The 21300-nt window shown below is 35.6% G+C and overlaps 1 protein-coding gene across 1 annotated transcript in view; it reads left to right on the plus strand.

The window, feature by feature from the left end:
* The first annotated feature begins 3022 nt into the window (after positions 1-3022).
* The window catches only part of LOC121386141 (peptidyl-glycine alpha-amidating monooxygenase B-like), an 86706-nt gene continuing 68428 nt past the window's right edge, over positions 3023-21300 (plus strand). The window contains exons 1-2 of the mRNA XM_041516943.1: positions 3023-3160; positions 18575-18834. Coding sequence (XP_041372877.1) covers positions 18688-18834 — 147 coding nt within the window. The 5' untranslated portion in view covers positions 3023-3160; positions 18575-18687. The remainder of the gene's footprint in view (positions 3161-18574; positions 18835-21300) is intronic.

Below are 21300 nucleotides of genomic sequence, written 5' to 3' on the forward strand. Positions count from 1 at the left end.
CGTGTGATAATTTAGGAACGCTTCTTGGGGAACTTAATTAATAAAGGAATTACAGCTCTATTCCTAACGGGTTAATTTTTAATTAACCCCTAACTACTCTTCAGTAATCTTGTAACACAGAATTAATACTTATCACAATAAAGACAATAACCTACAGTGTACCTAGGGTCTTCTAGGATGACTGGCTAAGCTTTACATTACCAAATACTCATATAATGTTAGAACAATAAGTCTACGATTTACTTCGTCAGATGACCGAAGACACTGTCTAAAGAATATTGGTATAATACAGTATTAAAATATTTAAGTCACATCAATCACATCAAGGTTATACACAGAGCAGAAATGATATTTACCAAAGTCCAAACGGACTAACGTTCCTCCGGAGCCTTCCTAATCGTTCTCCTAGATCTCTCTAAATTCTAGCTATTTATTCTAAAATCAGAATTGGCCTGGGGGAGAACAAAGCGGCACCTCACGTATCATCTCATATTCTACCTCGGTATATTCTCTCTGATCGTCAGACTACTGACGCCATCGTCGCCAAATCGCAGTTGTAAAACCCGCACTCGCAGAGGTATTACGTAACTACTCGCCACATGGCCTCCACAGCGGGACTAAGTGCATATTGGAACGCAAGAATCGCGCGAGAAGTATTACGTAACAAGTTGTCCACCTGGGCTACGGGCAATAAACTGCACACGGCACCCTAACACAATTAAAATCGCCACAGGCGAAACAAATTAAGAGCATGTACCGTGACAGTGGGGCAGGATTTAGCTCGGTCTGACTAAGGCTTAAGATACATCCCGCCTCTTAGTTTGTAAGCACGGCGAAGCGATTTCTTTGCATAAAACCCCCATGATTTTATCCAAATGGGCTATAACAAGATATGTTTCTTTAGTGGGTGTGGGCAATTCAGAAAAAACATGACAAAATATTTTATGTAAATTTAAAGTCAGACAGACAGACAGACATACAGACAGACAGACAGAGAGAGGAGGGAGAGAGAGCCCACAAATGAAACAAATAAAACCGCAATAAACTAGTAAAATACATTAGTGATGGGGAAAGGGACTAACGAACTTGTATGTGTGTGTGTGTGTGTGTGTGTGTGTGTGTGTGTGTGTGTGTGTGTGTGTGTGTGTGTGTGTGTGTGTGTGTGTGTGTGTGTGTGTGTGTGTACATACATACATACATACATACATATATATATATATATATATACACACACACACCAAATATGATTATTATATGTATGTGGAAGTGGAGTGCATATCTTCTTACACCTCCCTGGGTTCGTCAAAGTCACTAACGGTATTGTCTCTACTGACTGCTCTACTCTCCTAAGTTAAAGTTAAAGTTTGTTTTGTTGAACAACACTACTAGAGCACATATATTGTTGAATTTTTGGCTATTGGATGTCAAGCATTTGGTAATTTTGTCATATAGTCTCAGAGAGGAAACCCGCTACATTTTTCCATTAGTATCAAGGGATCTTTTATATGCACCTTCCCATAGACAGGATAGCACACACCACGGCCTTTGATATACCAGTCGTGGTGCACTGGCTTGGACGAGAAATATGGGCTCACCGACGGAGATCGATCTTAGACCGACCACTCACCAGGCGAGTGCTTTACCACTAGGCCACTTCCCATATCTATTCTCCTGAGGTGCTTGGGTCGAAGGATTGAAAGTCCTCGGCGGACCCACTGGGGTTTCCCCGTCTCAAACAGTGTCCCATGACTGGTATATCAAAGACCGTGGTTTGTGCTATCCTGTCTATGGGAAGGTGCATATAAAAGATCCCTTGCTACTAATGGAAAAATGTAGCGTGTTTAGTTATACTTGTAAACGTTTCACTCCAGACACAGACTACCATCCTTTATATATATAGTCCGTCCTATCATCCTACGAAAATGTTGGGGGGTTTTGTAAATAATTTCAGCTGGGTTTGACGTATTTAGAAAAGTAAAAGTATTTTGGAAATAACAACAACAAAAACAAACAAAAAACACACACACACACACACACACACACACACACACACACACACACACACACCAAAAAAAAAAAAAAAAAAAAAAAAAAAAAAAAAAAAAACAATTATTATTGTATGCAATTTAGAAAATAATCGTCTCCGAAATAAATAACTTGTAGGCCTAGTAAATTTCATAGTGTGAAAAAAATGCGTTCGCTGTGAGAAGGACTATAAATATAATAATATAGGTTGTCAGACGTATATGGTAGTAAATTGAATTTATTTATTTATTTCATTGTTAGGGTTGACCACCCTGTTACAAGAAGAGTAGCGCAGACATCTGCACATACATATGAAATATGGAGACCAATCATAATATCTATGCATACTAACCTAATGACTTGAATTAACTATTATAGAATACTTCCAGAATTCTAAATGCTTCACAAATGATTTTACTTAAATTCCATTTCTGTGTATGACATTCTGTATTTAATAAAATTATCATTTTTAATCTACTGGGATGACACCTGTATTTTGGAGACAGATATTGGATTCTTAAATCCCTATATAATGGACATATAAACAAAAAATTAAATTCATCTTACAATACGTCATCACAATAGTGACACTGTTTGGACAAGTAATGTCTGTATCTATTTCTATGAGTGTTAATAATGTTATAGCCTAATCTAAATCTTGTGAGCGCATTTCTAAAATTATGTATATTGCAATCCAAAAAAAATAATTTCTAAAAGTATAATTGGTTTAACATCACCAATTTCTTGAAATAGCCAGACATAGCCAAAGCCACTACGGCATAAAATATTTTTCATCTGACTTGCATATGGTAGTAAATAATAATATGTAAAATGTAAATTCACATTTTAATATTATTAGACTTTGTAATAATTTTGCTCATAAATAGGTTTCGATCATCGAAAACTTTGAAGTATAGGTTACTGTTAAAAAATATTGTGTAAGATCTAAAATAGTAAATCTATGGATGAGACCAATGAAAACCGGAAGTGGGTGAAGTGTAATCAGAACTTTTCTTCCTATCAAAGCTGTATTTTTCTGTTGGCAGGTTTTGTTTACATATTTTCCAGTAAACCTAAAACCTGATGGCATAGGAACGTGTGGATTAGGACTTTCGTGAAGTCGTTCCAAATATACGTAGGTATCTTTTGTACTTTTTGGTTTGACATATGCTATAGTATTGGAGAATACTACGTTTTCAATAGCCACATGTTTTCGAACACCGCTGACTTTTGACAGCATTGACATGATAATGATTGTAATACAATTTGTATGCCCTACATCCAGTTGTTGTTTACTTTAAACAAGCATTGTGGCAGCATTGTTTATCATTCAAGTGTTATATTGGCAAGACTGCCATTATAATTTTTTCAAACATTTTTTTTTTTAGACTTAAAGGAAACATGACACGAGACCATATTATAGCTCATTTTAAAAGAAAAATGATATAAAAATAATATACAAATAAGTTTATAACAATAAAATACGTGTAGTTAACTTAAAATGAAGAAATTACGCTAATCAGTATCAAAGTACGATTTATGCATATTTCTTCGTGAGCGTTCGGAAAAAAAGGGAAGTGACGTCAGAGCCGCTGTACTCTTCCATTGTTGTTAACTGTTTATATATGGAGTAAGGGGCGTACGATCTTTTCAGTCCAACAGTGCCGTACTGCGCGGCCTTTGGGTGTAAAAATAAACAGTTTAAACGATCGGGATTGTCTTTTTATGGTTTTCCAAAGGATTGTATCCGAAGAAAGACGCGTGTATTTTATCGCAAAAGAAAAGATTGGACACCAACACCGCATAGTACTTTGGTGTCAGCCTATTTACAGCCCGGAGCCCGAACGTTACCCGGAGACAAAAACAGTACTCGGTTGCGAATGCCGAGGTGTACATTGTACATATTTGGCACAAAGATACACCTCAGCATGATGTATTTATATATGTTAAAACAAAAATTTATAATTTTTTATTTATTTATTTTTTTGAAGAAAAAAAGAGATTTTTCATGTTAGGGCTGTAGGCCTACATAACAAAATCTGTATTCACCGTCCGAAGAAGGAAACGTCAATAAGTAATTAAATATGGCATATACAAACATGGGATTTGGCATGAGGATACATCTCAGTACGATGTATTTAAATATGTTTTTTAAAAACGTGTAGAAAACAATAATAATTTTAAATAATGTTTTTAATCTTCGGGCGGAATACGTCACAAAAACGTTCCTCATCGCCCGAAGCCCAAAGCAACACGAAGTTCAATACAAAATAAACCACTACTGTCGGTGTCGAAATAACTATTATGTTTCATCCACGGGCTGACTTGAGAATCGGAGTGTTGTTTTAGTTAATTGGTCCTTTCTTTCCGTGGCCTGCACATGTGATTCCTGATTGGCAGGTGTATATTGCAGGGTATCGACCAGGTAAGTGATTACCACGGTCTAGACATACGTACAAAATACGTGCCAGTTTTTTTTAAAGATCACAGGGTATTGTGGCGTAACCTGTCGCGACTATAGTACAATGTTAATGGACATTATCAGCCGCCCTGCTTCATTACTGTAAATAATGCTGTAAAATCCTTGATTAAGTAGACTTTCCCATCTAAAATTACAAAACTGACCAATTACGTAGTACCAAAGAAAAGAAAATTATCACTTGGGTATCGTGAGTGGTCGTTTTTACTCTAACGCACCCTACCAATAGGCCTAATAATATGCTACTTTTTTTTATGAGAGAAAAATACTATAACCCCATTTCGTTCTATTGATGCAAATAGAAATATATTTAGTTTAAAAGTTGATTATACTCTCAAGTCATTTATGTTGTTTTACAAGTCAGGTTAATGAAAGTGAAGCGCCTTGTCGTAAATTAGAGCGTTTGTTTACACTGTGCATACAGATTTCATTATGTACAGCCCGAACATAAAAAATGCGATATTTTCTAAAAAAAAACACACCAAAAAAATGTTTGTCCTACATTTATATTTTTTACATATTTAAATACATCATATCGAGGTGTATCTTTATGCTAAATATGAACAGTATACACATACTCGGCATTAGCATCCGAGTTTTGGTTTTGTCTCCGGGTTACTTTCGGGCTCCGGGCTGTAAATTGGTCGACCGGTCTGGTCTGGCACCATCAGTTTCTCCACCCTCCGACTCGCTATCCGTTTTTTCTTCAGTATCACTGTTGTAAGTAAATGTGTGTCTTTCTTCATTTACTAACAGCTCATATTGATACGGCAAAACGTTTTGCGAACGAACACTCATTGTTTTGGTAAGCTATGCAAGACTTAGATTCTTTATGAGTGGTACGGACTAATGCTTTTAAGTGTAAGGCTTCAGATCAAGGGACGCGTCTCTGACGTCACGGACCTCGTGATTGCCCTGCTCATTAAAGATCGGCAATTTCCGCTAAGAGCTCGTATCTGGGGTTCTTTTATGGAGATATTTTAAGTAATTAATTTTTTATAATAATTTTTTTTAGGTGATTCAATTTATAATTAATTGTACATGGTTGGTGCCAAATATGGTTTACGTGACATGTTTCCTTTAATCAATTATGTAAACTGACACCGAAGCAGATGGATGATTTTTTTTACAGTTACTCAGTAACAGTTGGTTTGGCGTCATACACAATACATATAACATATATAAATGGTAATTTTGTAATATAATATATTTGACAGATGGAATTTTTTGTTTCTTTCATCTTTTAAAACTTCGTAGCCCAGTGGTAAAGTGCTTGCTTGATGTGCAATGGGTTTTGGATCGATCCCTGTCGGTGGGCCCATTGGGCTATTTCTCACTCCAGCCAGTGCACCACGACTGATACATCAAAGGTCATGGTATGTGCTATCCTGTCTATGGGATGGTGCATATAACAGATCCCTTGCTACTAATCAAAAAGAGTAGCCCATGAAGTGGCATCTGTGGGTTTCCTCACTCAGTAACTGTGTGGTCCTTAATCATATGTCTGACATCATATAACCGTAAATAAAATTTGTTAAGTGTGTCGTTAAATAAACCATTTCCTTCCTTTTAAAACTGAAAATATTTTGTCTAAATTACAAAAAATAAAAGCATATCAACATATATATTTTATAAACAGCTTTATCTGCTCAATATAGAAGCTGGGATTATTTTGACAGGGGGTCAAGGTAAGTAGACCAATTATTATTTTTAATATGTCGAAGCACTGTAATAATATAGCTACATGTATGTAATTCCAATGTTGTCACTTCACATATTCTTCAGGGCTGGCCATATTCTAAAAATTTCAGTTGCCCACCGGGCAAGTAACTATCAAATTTTACTTTCCCACAAAAATATTAACTTGTCCCAAAACAAGCAGTTTGAGTCAAAATTTAAGCTGTACATGTCAAACAATTTCACTACATACAAAGCACTTGTAAGCCCTGTATTACTAAATATGTTTATTTTCCTTAATTTGTGAATGTAAAAAAAGAAAAATATTGTTATCGGAATGAAAGAAAGAAAGAAATGTTTTTATTTAACAACGCATTCAACACATTTTATTTACGGTTATATGTCGTCAGACATATGGTTAAGGACCACACAGATTTTGAGAGGAAACCCGCTGTCGCCACTTCATGGGCTACTCTTTCCGATTAACAGCAAGGGATCTTTTATTTGCGCTTCCCACAGGCAGGATAGCACAAACCATGGCCATTTATGGATCACTGGTCAGTGCAAGTGGTTTACACCTACCCATTGAGCCTTGCGGAGCACTCAATCAAATTGGAAATGAGTTTATGATTTTTTTTTAAACTTTAACCCTTTACTTTAGAATGATTATCGAACATATATGTATGCTACTTTGAGTTAATGATTTCACAGTGAATAACATTAATGTTTGATTTGGTTTGGGGCTTTGGGGGGGGGGGGGGGTCATAGCAGACAAGTGTACAAAAGAGATTTTTGGTTTTTAAATATTTAAAAAAAGTAACCCCCTCTATTTTTCAGGATGGATTTAGTTTGTAGAATGCAAGACATTGTATTTCAGGACATTTAATTTTCAAAATTTTCAGGGGGAGTATACCCTCAGTTTCCCTTAGAAATTCTGGCATTTGGCGTTCTCGATGTGACTCTTTGTGAGTCCAACACACAGACTCAGTCGTAGACTGCTTAGATCCCATTACAAACTTTCCTGCACGCACACCTACTCACTGTTCTTCAACATTTAGTCACATAAATGTTAATTGCATGTACATTTAATACATCAATTTAATTAGGGAAATAAATGCAAAAATTTGCAGATGGACAACCTAATTTTGTAATACGAAACACTACTACGTTAGTGAAAAACCGACTGCATTGGGAATTCCATGACCTTGTTTTATGTTACACATGTGTTGCGTGAGCTAACAAAAAAAAAAAGTAACATAGATAAAGCAAAAACTAACTTTACACAGAGTTTACGTATCCATTTTAGTAACATTCTAGATTTAAACAGCTTTTTCTTGATCCTTCAAAATTTTTGGCAGTTTACTTCATGGACACCGAATAAAGGCCTAATTTCTTAAATGAGTTCAAAAAGGAAGGGGGCTTAGTCAAAGACGTGGGCCTACGTCTGGTCAAATACGATACTCTATATAATAATCATGGGAAACGAAAGTTCGGTTGGGCCGTGATTTTACCGACACACTATCGAGTACTTTTGGCCAGCCCTGTTCTTACAATAGCAATAAATTTAATGCTTGATGTTTTGATTCCAGAATGTTCACAATAAAATTCCAATGCAAAATTGTTTGAAAAGTACTAAATGACCTGACTTTGTTTGATGAATTCTTTGTAATTAAATTTGTTTTAAATACTAACAACAATAAAATTTAACGAAATATGGATTTCAGGTGAAATTACAATAAGACATTCATTATATAATGTTTATTGTGTACTTGTAATTCCAAAACAAGGGTGTAAAAATAACTGACGTTGACCAAAGAAAATTCTTATAATAATTGACTATACATGTACATGTGTACATCTTGTTCAGCGTACATACCGGTACATATTTGTGTATCTGTAAACATGATGCATTCATCTATATTGCAGTGGCCAATTTTACAACTAGAAGTAGGTATATGTGTACGATGAAAGAAAGAAAGAAAAATGTTTTATTTAACAATGCACTCAACATGGTATGTTTTTACGGTTATATGGCGTCAGACATATGGTTAAGGACCACACAGATATTGAGAGAGGAAACCCGCTGTTACTACTTCTTGGGCTACTCTTTTCGATTGGCAGCAAGGGATTTTTTATATGCACCATCCCACAGACAGGATAGTACATACCACAGCCGTTGATATACCAGTCATGGTGCACTGGCTGGAACGAGAAATAGCCCAGTGGGCCCACCGACGGGGATCGATCCCACACAGACCGCGCATCGAGCGAGCGCTGTACCATTGGGCTACGTCTGGTCCTTGTGTATGATGAAGGCAAGTTTAAAATATAATCCATATTAAAATTTTATTGCAAGGCAATCAATATGCTGCTGTCCTAAATCTAAAACGGAGATGATAATTTAATATATGTGTATATATATATATTGATGCCTAAAATGCCATTTTTAGCTGTCTGTGGTACATTTACAGGGCTCGAAATTAAGGATTTCATCTCTGGAGCTAAAAGCAGCTTTTGAGAATACAAAATTTGTGGCTTCTCGGAATCTGTTTGAAAGTTGTCCGGAGCTATAAATAATTTCGAGGTGTACCCTCTGGCAAAAACCTTGCTAGGGTATAAAATGGTAGCGCATACAAACAGTAGTGTTAACTTACACTGTACCAGTAAATATGTAGCTTTCAGTATAATTACTATAAAGTAGTGTTAATTTACACTGTACCAGTAAATATGTAGCTTTCAGTATAATTACTACAAAGTAGTGTTCTCGCTGCTCCATTTAAGTGGAGCGGGCCGCTATTTTACTTTTGCCATCCTTCTATGTTTAACAGCACCCAGCTTCGCTATTTTAAAATGCACACTTTTTCACACACTGAAAAAAATGGATCATTCTGCACACTGGACATCAAAGACAACAAGCTGCAATGTACAGAACTTGTCTTTTAAGGTGCACAAGTGCGATCGCACTCGTACAGTACACAGAATTTGAATCTGACGAGTGAAAATAACGCATGTTACACTTAACGTGTTCTGTGTGTATGTGTGTGTGATAATCTGGTTATTATATACATAATAATATAGTAGCAACTTCCTTGTATTCCATTGACCTGTCTAACTTCTGTTCACACGGGAATGCTCGTCAATTTTATTTCACAGGCTACTGCAGTGTTGATTATTTTAAACAAATACTGCATATGAAATATTGCTTACGTCATTTGCAGTATTCCTGTGACCTAATTAATTTGGGAAGGGCAAGACATAGCCCAGTGATAAAGCTTTTGCTTTGGTGCATAGTCAGTCTGGGATCGATCCCTGTTGGTGGGCCCATTGGGCTATTTCTCGTTCCAGCCAGTGTATCATGACTGGTATATCAAAGGCCGTGTGGTGTTCTGTCTGGTCTATGGGATGGTGAATAAAAAGGATCCCTTGCTACTAATAGAAAACATTTAGTGACTTTTCTCTTAGAATATGATGTCAGAATTACAAAATGGTTTACATCCAATAACTGATGATTAATTGGAATTATTTTTTTTCAAAACCTTGATTAGCGATATTTCTAGTGAATTGAAAATTAATTAGCAACTACTGTTTATAATTGTGTAGCGAACTCTTAAACTTGCATAGTGAATCACGATGTGATACTGAACAAAATGTTCCCAGTTAATAAATCATTGTGCTCTAGTTGTGTCATCAAACAAAACAATTTTTTTTTTTTTTTTTTATTAATTTGCATTATGTTTGCAAAGTTTTCAAATTCTGATAGTATGTGATGTGAAAAATACCACATACATTTTTAACATTAACTTTTATTGGATATATGATACGTGTTATATGATACATGTATTTATCATGCAACCGTACATGTATAAGTTTCCAGTGACCTGATAACACCTTTCTGATAATTTGAAGTGTTAACACATCACTGCCTGATAAGATCTACCATGCTAGCATGAAAAGATACGTACATAAAAAGATATGCACAGGTACATGTCTGGGAAAGGGTATACAAGCAGGTAGTTTTTACATGTTGTCATGCACCAGTGACAGTTGTGTAACCTGTCAGCTTTAATGTCTTGGGCTCAGAAATGAAAGAACATGGTACAACTAACTACACTGACGACAAGTATAATTATGAATTAATGTTCATTGAGACTGATTTGAATAGCTTTTTCATAACATTACAGTTATGTTATGTGTGTCGTTTGTGTATACTACAGGGCGTTGGTTATTAGGAGTGAGGTGTATTTAGTTGTTAAAGGTGCTATCTCAAAGTTGAAATAATGGCGGTTACCGCTAAAAATATTTGTAGTTATTTATTACAAATAAATGTGAAAATAACAAAATATTGTAGTTTCAACTTTGACATAGGAACTTTAAGTACATACATGTATGAAATGTACTAAAAATCTGTTAATTTTTAAGTTTTGCTTTGAAACTTGGTCTATACTTTCAGCTAATGATGTATATGCCTATAAAATTTACAACGAAATAATTCCATTTACTAGTGGAAACAAATTTGTTTTAGGGGATTTTGAGAGTGTGTTACACACATTAACTAGTGATGTCACTGTTTTATGCATTTACATTCAACACACCAAATATTTTCCATACTTCTTTGCAGACAGCTGACAAAGAAACAAAGATGGTGACCACAAATTATTCAGGAAACCCCTATTGTCGTCCAATACAAGACTTAATTGTTTTTTATTCTTGAGTTAATTATGGAAAGATTATGCATGGGGTCAATTAATTTGTAGTTATTTAATACAAATAAATGTAAAAATAAAAATATATTGTCGTGTCAACTTTGACATTGGATCTTTAAGTATATGTATGGAATGTACTGAAAGTAAAAATTATACCACCATGTTTTAGCTTATTATACACAATTCATTAAAATGATTTAACCCCTGAAATGAAAACATAAAAAAAAAATTATTAGCGTAATTACGAAATAAAGTTTGTTTGTTTTGTTTAACGACGCCACTGGAGCACATTAATTAATTAATCATCGGCTATTGGATATCAAACATTTGGTAACTGTGACTTAGAGAGGAAACCCACTACATTTTTTTCTAATGCAGAAAGGGATCTTTTATATGCACTTTCCCATAGACAGGATAGCACATACTATGGCCTTTGATATACCAGTCATAGTGCACGGGCTGAAACGAGAAATAGCCCAATAGGTCCACTGATGGGAATTGATCCCAGACCGACAATGTACCAAGCGAGCACTTTACCACTGGGCTACGTCTTGCCCCCATAATTACGATGACCTGTTACTACTTGTACATGTATATATACAAATAACAGGCATAATGCATTTCAAAGAGCTGGTTTTAAATACTGTACTCCTTTTTTTTATGTTTAATTTCTCCTTAAAATGGTAACATTTGGTTGATAAAATGTTGAGTTCTAATTAAAATTACATGTCAAAAAATATTATGTCAGAAAGCTGAATAAGTTTGATGTATCTTAGTTTACTTAAAGAGATGACCAATGAGTCCTCCCATCCTGCTCACATGCTGTCACTGACCCGTTCCCGTGTTGACTTAGTGTCTTCAATCTTCTTGATAAGATAGTTTAAACTATACAAAACCAGTCTTTCAATTTGTTTCAGTAAAACAGGCTTCCGTGGTAGCTTTGTCACCCTGACTAAACAGTGAACACCCTTTGCAAAACATCTTAGATTAATCTGTGGTATCGGAGGCCTCCCAGTAAAAATAATTTGAATCAGAAGCTGACAGTGACAGTTGCCTGGATTTGTCCGCTGGTGTTTGACCAACAGGTGTGTCATCAATGAGATATTCACATTATTGTTGCCTTGACCATAGTTTGACACCCAATAGTCGATGTATTTTTCATGCTGGGGTGTCGTTAAACATTCATTCATTCATTCAGTTTACCATAGTTTGACACCCAATAGCCGATGTATTTTTCATGCTGGGGTGTCGTTAAACATTCATTCATTCAGTAAGACATAATGGTCTTTTAACATACATGTAAGGCTTTCAACCTACATCCTTGAAATTTGTACCACAAATGGGTAATACCCATTTGTTATGATCAGCAAAAGTTGAAAGTTAATTATTGTTTAACGACACTACTAAAGCATATTGATCTATTAATCATTGGTTGTTGAATATCAGACATTTGGTAATTCTTGAAACCTTCTACTGTCATGTACATTTTTCCATAAGCAGCAATAGATCGCTTAATTATGCACTTTCCCAAAGACTGGGCGCGACGTAGCCCAGTGGTAAAGCGCTCGCTCAATGCGATCTGTAGATCTGTTTTGATTTGATTTGATTTTTTTTTTTTTTTTTTTTTTTTTTGGACACTGACAGGCTTACTACCATATTGCAAATGGGATATTAATAATAAAATAACAAATTAAAAAACAATAAAAAAAATCATGAGGTAGCATGTTTGTATAATTAATTAATATACATGTGTATGTGTACTATAGGATCAGGACAGCCTGCTCCAATAAATGACTGTGGTGATATCAGTGTTTGTGTACCTACGCCCATCCTGTGCTAAAACTGTGTCAACAGACTGGTGATAGCAAAAACAAAAAAACCCGGACTTCAGTGAATTACGTTTTGTATGTCACATGCTCATTAGAGTGGGAGGGCGGAACGTAGCCCAGTGGTAAAGAGCGCGGTTGGTTTGGGATTGATCCCCGTCGGGGGGGGGGGACCATTGGGCTATTTCTAGTTCCAGCCAGTGCACCACGACTGGTATATCAAAGGCCGTGGTATGTACTATCCTGTCTGTTGGATGTTGCATATAAAAGATCCCTTGCTACTAATGAAAACATGTAGCGGGTTTCCTCTCTATGACTGTCAAAAATGACCATATGTCGGACATTCAGTAGCCGGTGATTAATAAATCAATGTGCTCTAGTGGTGTCTTTAAACAAAACAAACTTCTTCATTAGAGCGGTCTTACATGTACATGCAAATACCATTAATATACTGGTAATTGAAATGTCTGGAAAACAATTGCAAGATATTTTTCACACTCTTAGACTACCCATTACTAAATTTAATCTTCCTTCCCCTCCCCCAACTACATGTACATGTATGCAAGTTTTATTCCTACATAATTCTAGTTGAACTTTACTAATCAATTTTCAGTTGATAGCAACTGTCATTAATCAAAATTTTTATAAAATATTCCCTTGTTTTTATTATTATTATTTTTTGTTTAATTCAAAAAGCTTTGTTAACATATTAATTTTAACATACCTATGGGTATTAATTTAGACATAAGTCTTTTATTACGGTGAAAGCTCTCAAGACTGGACCCTCTGTAAACTGGAATTCCTTCAAAACCGGACGTTTTACTGAGTCCCTTTTTAAACAGCAGGACAAAACTTAACCTCTCTAAACCGGATCCCTCTTAAACCAGACATTTGTCTTTATCCCAAGGATGTCCGGTTTAGAGGGGTTTCACTGTATTATACATGTATCTGATATTATATTAATTTTAACATACCTACAGGTATTAATTTAGACTTAAGTATTTTGTTATTATACAGGTATCTGATATTATATTAATTTTAACATACCTTCAGGTATTAATTTAGACTTAAGTATTTTGTTATTATTACATACCCATTAAATCTTACTATATAAATACAGTCCTGAATACAAAAATGAAATACACTTTTCCGTATTCAACTCAACTGCCGGAACTATGCTGTATTCAATGCTACTATTTATAGCACATGGTTACCGGGAATGCCCTTCGCGATATGTAAACAAAGTTGGTGCTTGGTTTGTTTAAAATGCTATTTTGTGGAAAATTTGAACTGAAAACAGACGAAAATGGTGAAAAATATTTACAATTTAATGAGCGCGATACCAAAACTTGAGATGGGAACACTACTAACCAACGAGCTTTTATTTTAATCCACGATAGTTAAGGTTGACGACAGTCACTTTTTGGACCCTTGTTTTGGCTTCGTACACAATTCTTATTCTTATTCAATAAATAAAACATCTCTAACCGTAATTTTGTGATATGATATATTTGACAAAAGGTACCTTTTATTTCTTTCATCTTTCAAAACTTCAGATTAATATTTTGTCCAGAATTATGAGGGGGAAAAAATACCAACCTGTAAACAGCGTTCTGCTTGTTATAGGAATTTGACAGGGGTCAAGGTTAGTAGACTAGTTTTTCATTTTAATGTGGCTCAGCATTGTAATAATATAGCTAATTTTGAATTTAAATGACGTCAGTATTCCAATGACGTCACTTTGCATCGCCTTACAATAACCATAAACTGGGTACATGACGTTTCCTTTTTGGAAAAATTCCAATGTAAAATTGCTATTGAATTTTTTTTTTTTTTACATTACTAATGCACCTGGGTGTGTTTGAACAAAATCTTGTGATTAAAAAATTGTACCTTTTACGAAATATAGATTTCTAGTGAAATTACTGTAAGATATGCTATATTTATTGTGTACGAAGCCAAAACAAGTGTGCGAAAAGTGACTGTCGTCGACTTAGCAGCAATGCCGTCGCATGCACCGTCTCCTCACGTAGAAAACTTGAATGAACTGTCAACCGGATTATTCAGTGGAGGGATGATTTATGGAGGCACATTTAATATAAACTTAAACTTTTCAGCAACGAATAATTCCATGAACATCAATAAAAGAAAACACCGATGACGACTCAGACACTGAGTGAACAATTCTTGACATTTTTCTTCGTTGATAAAACTGGCACGCTGAAGGTTTTCTGACGTATTACGAGCAAATTAAATATTATATTGTTCGTGAATTTTAGCTATTACATTGTCTTTAAAAGGCATTTCAAACAATATCATTAAAATTATAGGTAACTTTTCACTCGTTCGTTCTTATTTCTGTTTATTGTTTAAACAGAATTATATTCCTATGTGTAATAATTGGTGGTTCATCGGTCCGCGTAGTAACACAGCTGACCTAGTTGTGTAAATTTAGAAATCCCCGTCATTAGCTAGCAGTGTTACAATTTTTTAATTATTATTTGGAAAAAAAATTCCAATTTAGGGTATGTAATAAATACAAAACTACATATATGTAGTTTTGTCTATTTTAACAGGTATCTGATATTATATTAATTTTAACATACCTTCAGGTATTAATTTAGACTTAACTATTTTGTTATTATACATGTATCTGATAATCAGTGATATTATACATGTATCTGATATTATACATGTATCTGATATTATACATGTATCTGATATTATACATGTATCTGTTATTATACAGGTATCTGATATTATACATGTATCTGTTATTATACAGGTATCTGATATTATACATGTATCTGATATTATACAGGTATCTGATATTATACAGGTATCTGATATTATACCTGTACCTGAAGTGAAATGGAATGGACTGCATAGTGAGATTGTGACACTATGTTCACAAAGTCACGTACACATGAATGAAACAGGTGTTGAGTTGTTTGTGGGTCGTACCTTTATGTAGACACTTGTATCTATGTACAGGTGCATAACAGTATGTCAGTATAGGCTGACACTTTCCTTCAGATCTATACATCTTGAACATTTCAGTGTACTGCATACATGTAAGTTTTTCTTCACATTCATATAACACTATAAGAGTTTGTTTTATAATTTTGAGGACTGAATCAACACTCAAAAGTGACAGGAAGCACGAGGCATTTGCCAATCAAAACACGCAACAAGCTTTATGAAAATCAGAGCCCAGTTGTTGAAAGCATGGTTAAATTAACCCTGGGTTAGTCTTAATATTTTCCTGTTAATTAGTTTTATACATATGTAAAATAAGCTTTAGATTGGATTATGTATGGATGCGTTTGGTTGTTCTAAGTCAAGTTTCAACATTATCTTTTTCAATTGTTAGTTGTATTGATTCAGTCCTTGGTTTAGAAAGTTTTTGTTAAAGGCTGGTTAAGCTAACTAATTTTTGGACAACTAGCCTCTGGTTTATGAATAGCATTTACTTTTCTTCAAGATTAAAATTTAGTAAGCAAACATCTCTTTCCACTTCACAAAATTTATTAATTTCAAGCATTGTTGAATTGAAAGCCTTTGTATACATCTGTCAGAACTCTACATTACTGGGGGGTGGGTGGGGGGGGGAAGACACAGCCCAATGGTAAACCGTTCGCTTGATGCACAGTCGGTTTAGGATCAATCCCCATCGGTGGATCAAGTGAGCTATTTCTCATATATACATACATATGTATTATATCGCAAACATTTTGAGATTTTTTCATTTAATATCCATATAGTAAAAATGTTGTGGTTTTCATTTTGTATTTTTAAACAGTGTTTTTTCAGGCATCAAAATAAGTTAAGAATGTTACAATATATGATATTAAGATTTTAAAAACAAAAACACCACATTCACTTTTACCAGTTGTGTTTCATTAAAAAACATAAAACACACCTGGTAAAAGTGTATGTGTTTCATTAAAATACATGAAACAGAACTGGTAAAAGTGTATGTGTTTCATTAAAATACATGGGCGAGATGTAGCCCAGTGGTACAGCGCTTGCCTGATGCGCGATCAATCTAGGATCGATTCCCATTGGTGGGCCCACATATTTGAAATGTTGCAAGACATTCATCATGCAGCACTTTGCTGTGCTAGATGTAGGATAAATAAATACCTAGCTCTGTGCCTATAGGGGTGGGACATAGCCCAATGGTAAAGCATTCACTTGATGGGCGGCAGTCTAGGATCGATCCTGTCAGTGGACCCATTGGGCTATTTCTCATTCCAGCCAGTGCACCACAACTGGTGTAACAAAGGCAGTGGCATGTGCTATTCTGTCTGTGGGATGGTGCATATAAAAGATCCCTTGCTGTTAATCGAAAAGAGTAGCTCATGAAGTGGCAACAGCGGGTTTCCTCTATCAATATCTGTGTGATCCTTAACCATATGTCCGACGCCATATAACCGTAAATAAAATGTGTTGAGTGCATCATTAAATAAAACATTTCCTTCCTTCCTTAAAATACATGTACATGGCAAACATAAAGTAGACCTGTGAATGGTTTTAAATGAAAATAATGAGATTTGATTAATTTGTCATACCTATACATCTTTATTTTGTGATAACTTGAAGTTGTATGTGAGTTAACCATGGACTGGTTTGTTTTCATACCCATTCCAATTAAGTCATTATAAATTATTCCTAGATTTTCATTCCTATCCGCCCCAAATATAAAGGCCCACACCCAGGGTTTTTTTTCTTGCCCCAACCCCTTCCAATTTTTTAAGAAAATATTTTTAAAATTTAATTATTTTTTTTTAATTCACCTTCCACCCTCATTTTGAAAAAAAAATTTGGATGAAAATCTTAACATTTAATTTATATTGGTCTTAATATATCACAGTTATTATAAAAATAAACAGTATATTTTTCAGCTTGATAACTACTTACATATATTGGTTATATCAATGCTGTGTTCGTTTTCCAGGACAATCTATATACATGTGAATCAGTTACCATGCAGATAGTGATCAATGGTCTTGATTATAGAATATTGATCAATTCGTTATTCTCCACAATCATTTTAGTAATTACTGGTAGGCTCGTATCCAAGCTGCAGTCAGTCATGCCCATCCTGTTATATCTTTTATAGTTACTAATTCAAAATACAAACAAACCTGTAGCCACAAAATCGACAGGTTGGATCGCATATGAGGAACAATATCAAAGAGAAAACAAAGCAAATAACAATGCTTATTAGTTTTGTAACTAAACAGAAAAACTTCTCTAACTGATGAGTCCACTTTTATTTTATAATATATTTATATTGATTATAGAATATTTATAGGGATAAGGGAGGGGGGAGAGGGAGGGAGGGAGGGAGAGAGAGAGAGTGAAAGAGTGAGAGTGAGTGAGTGAGTGAGTGAGTGAGTGAGTGAGTGAGAGAGAGAGAGAGAGAGAGAGAGAGAGAGATAGATTAATAACACTGCCTCCTTTCCTTTCACTTCTAATTCCATTATTTTTTCCTGGTGTGGCAGCTTCTCCTAACTTTTAATTTATTTTACTGTCCATCTCCACATCTCAGTCCTTGTTTCTCTAACCATATGTACTATTATGTTGTGGTCATCCATGCCACATACCTGCCATTTCCCATCAACCTTTGCTGTGGGCTTCATTTGATTAATTCACACAGAGTGTATGGTTGTCATCTCGGACAAGCAAATAATTGTCCACTTCTTGCATTGGTAAGAAGCATCTGTGTCAGATGATGTTACTAAAAATTCAACAACAAAAAATGTTGTGTAGCCATGACAGCATGCGATAATTATAACTGGATATAACTGTTAACTTAAAAATTAATTTAAATGAAATTGCTTGTTTTGTGATTACAGATATCGACCACGAACGAGACCCCACACTGACCACCTTGAGTAGGAAGTGAGTGGGATTAAAACATTCCTCGACTCGTCAGTGATTGAGTACTGAAGCAGCCCATTTTCACAAGATGGATGCAGTCGGAGTTCACCTGTTGGCTCTGTATGTCTCAGCCCTGTCACTCACCTGTCTCTGCGTCCCCCCAGGGCCTTCCACGGACCTGCCACAGGATGTCACTACCATGGAGATTAAAATGAAGGATGCTCTCCCCTCCAAGGTAAATGTCATATGATTTCTGTAATGTTGGCTTTGTTTCGTGTCAGGGAAGTCACATGCTGTGTTATGTCATTTAACTTGTGAGTTAGCATTTATTGCCTCACATTATATGATTTAGACATAGCAATAAAATAGTATTTATTATTATGTCCTTAATTGACAGATTGATAAATTGTAGATTATCTTGGCCAGTGTTTTTTAAAACATTAACTCAACCAGTGCCCCACGACTGATATTTTTAAAGTGGTGGTATGTGTTGCCCTGTCTTTGGGAAAGTGCATATAAAAGATCCCTTTAATCACCATCTCTCATTTTCCATCTTCCTCCCCATCTCCCCATCCTCCATCTAACTAACTTCACTTTTTTCACTTTCTCTTTAAGTTTTTCTGTCTGTCTCCATCTTTCTGTCTCTCTGTCTCTCTCTCTCTCTCTCTCTCTCTCTCTCTCTCTCTCTCTCTCTCTCTCTCTCTCTCTCTCTCTCTCTCTCTCTCTCTCTCTTGTAAGTGTCAACAGCCATATGTTAGATACCTGATAGCCACAGTTCCACATGCTCTGAGGCATCATTAAGCACACATTATTTTCCTTTCCTACCAACCCTTTGCCTCTCAGGTTTATTATTTTGGTACACAAAACAAAAATCAATAATCTCAGACTATAAACTCGAGACTGTTCACCCTTGCTTTGTCGGCCCACGGTACTAGATTTCTGCATTTCGTCTAGATTCAGTGACACCTTAATTGTCATCTCATTACAAAGCCATTCAGTATATAACAAGCCAAATTACACCATTTAGAGTAGGCAACCACAATACACTGCTTTAGGATCAATACAAGAACATTGTACTTTTCAATTAAAGACACTGGTCATGGGGTGGGATGTAGCCCAGTGGTAGAGATCTCACCTGACGTGCAGTAGATCACAGGATCGATCACTGTATGTGGAGTTAAGAATTTTTCCCACCATCCCATCCGGTGCCACTGGTATCAAAGGCTATTAGTATGTACCACCGGCTGGATATAAGGCTGGTAGGTACAGGGTTCACAGCCCGGTACCAGCTCCCACCCAGAGCAAGTTTTAACGTCTTAATGGGTAGGTGTAAAACTACTGTACCCTCTTCTCTCTCACTAACCACTAACAAACTAATCCCTAACTCACTGTCCTGGACAGACAGCCCAGATAACTGAGGTATGTGCTCAGGACAGCATGCTTGAACCTTAATTGGATATAAGCACAAAAATAAGTTAAAAGGAAAGGAAAGTATGTACCATCCTGTTTATGGGAAAGTACAATTAAAAGATCTCTTGCTGTTTTATCAGTAAGAGTAGCCTATTTGGTAGCAGTGGTTTTTCTCTCTTTCTCTTTCGAGATAAAATGTCGAAATACATGTAGACATATGTTTGGGGGTTGTATTTTAATTTTATTGCCTCAGTCAGTGATCTAACAGCAGTGTCAGAGATATAAAACAGGCATCGAAATAAGCATTGTGTCTGGTAACCCATTTACAGGTTACCACAAAATATAGCCTGGTAACCTATAGGTTTCCACAACTATATGAAAGTTAGAATTGAATTCCTGTTACTACTAAGCGGTCGTTCTGAAATTAAACGCGGATTGCCAAAATTTGCTTTGCAATTGCACAAGTGCGCACGAACATCGGTGCAATTTTGTACGAGAAAACAAAACGCGGACATAAATTCATCTAGCCCAATGGTAAAGCATTCACTTGATGGGCGGTCAGTCTAGGATCGATTCCCGTCAGTGGACCCATTGGGCTATTTCTTATTCCAGCCAGTGCTCCACAACTGATGTAACAAAGGCTGTGGTATGTGTTATCCTGTCTGTGCATATAAAAGATCCCTTGCTGCTAATTGAGAAGAATAGCCCATGAAGTGGCGACAGCAGGTTTCCTCTCAATGCCATATAACCGTAAATAAAATGTTTTGAGTGCGTCATTAAATAAAACATTTCCTTTCTTTCTTCATTCTGTACCTATATTTGTTTCACCTGGATACGCTTCATGCACACCTGGTGATATTTGTTTCACCTGGATACGCTTCATGCACACCTGGTGGAAAGTGAATCCTTTCACAACATCTTGTTTTTCAAATACCGTTTTATTCAGTCAGCACCATGTGGGGTTTTTTTTATTGACTTTGAAGTTATTCAGATTTGTTTTGTGTTGTGTGGTGGAGTGTAAAATCTATATTTGCAAAGTGTAGCTGAAGTGCTCATACACACTTATGGGAAAGAAAAAAAAAATTGTTGCAATTTTTAATAATAGTTTTGTGTGTCTTTTGTTGTTGGATTTTTTCATTGGGTATTTTTGGTGGGTTTTTTTTTTTTTTGGTGGGGGTGTTTGTTGTTGTTGGTTTTGTGGTTGTTTTTGGGTGGGGTTTTTTTTTGGGGGGGGGGGGTCAAATTTAAATGGAGATAGAAATAACTAGAATTATGCAGTTATATTTAACAA

The sequence above is a fragment of the Gigantopelta aegis genome, chromosome 2 (assembly GCF_016097555.1).
Source record: "Gigantopelta aegis isolate Gae_Host chromosome 2, Gae_host_genome, whole genome shotgun sequence".
Taxonomy (NCBI): domain Eukaryota; kingdom Metazoa; phylum Mollusca; class Gastropoda; order Neomphalida; family Peltospiridae; genus Gigantopelta; species Gigantopelta aegis.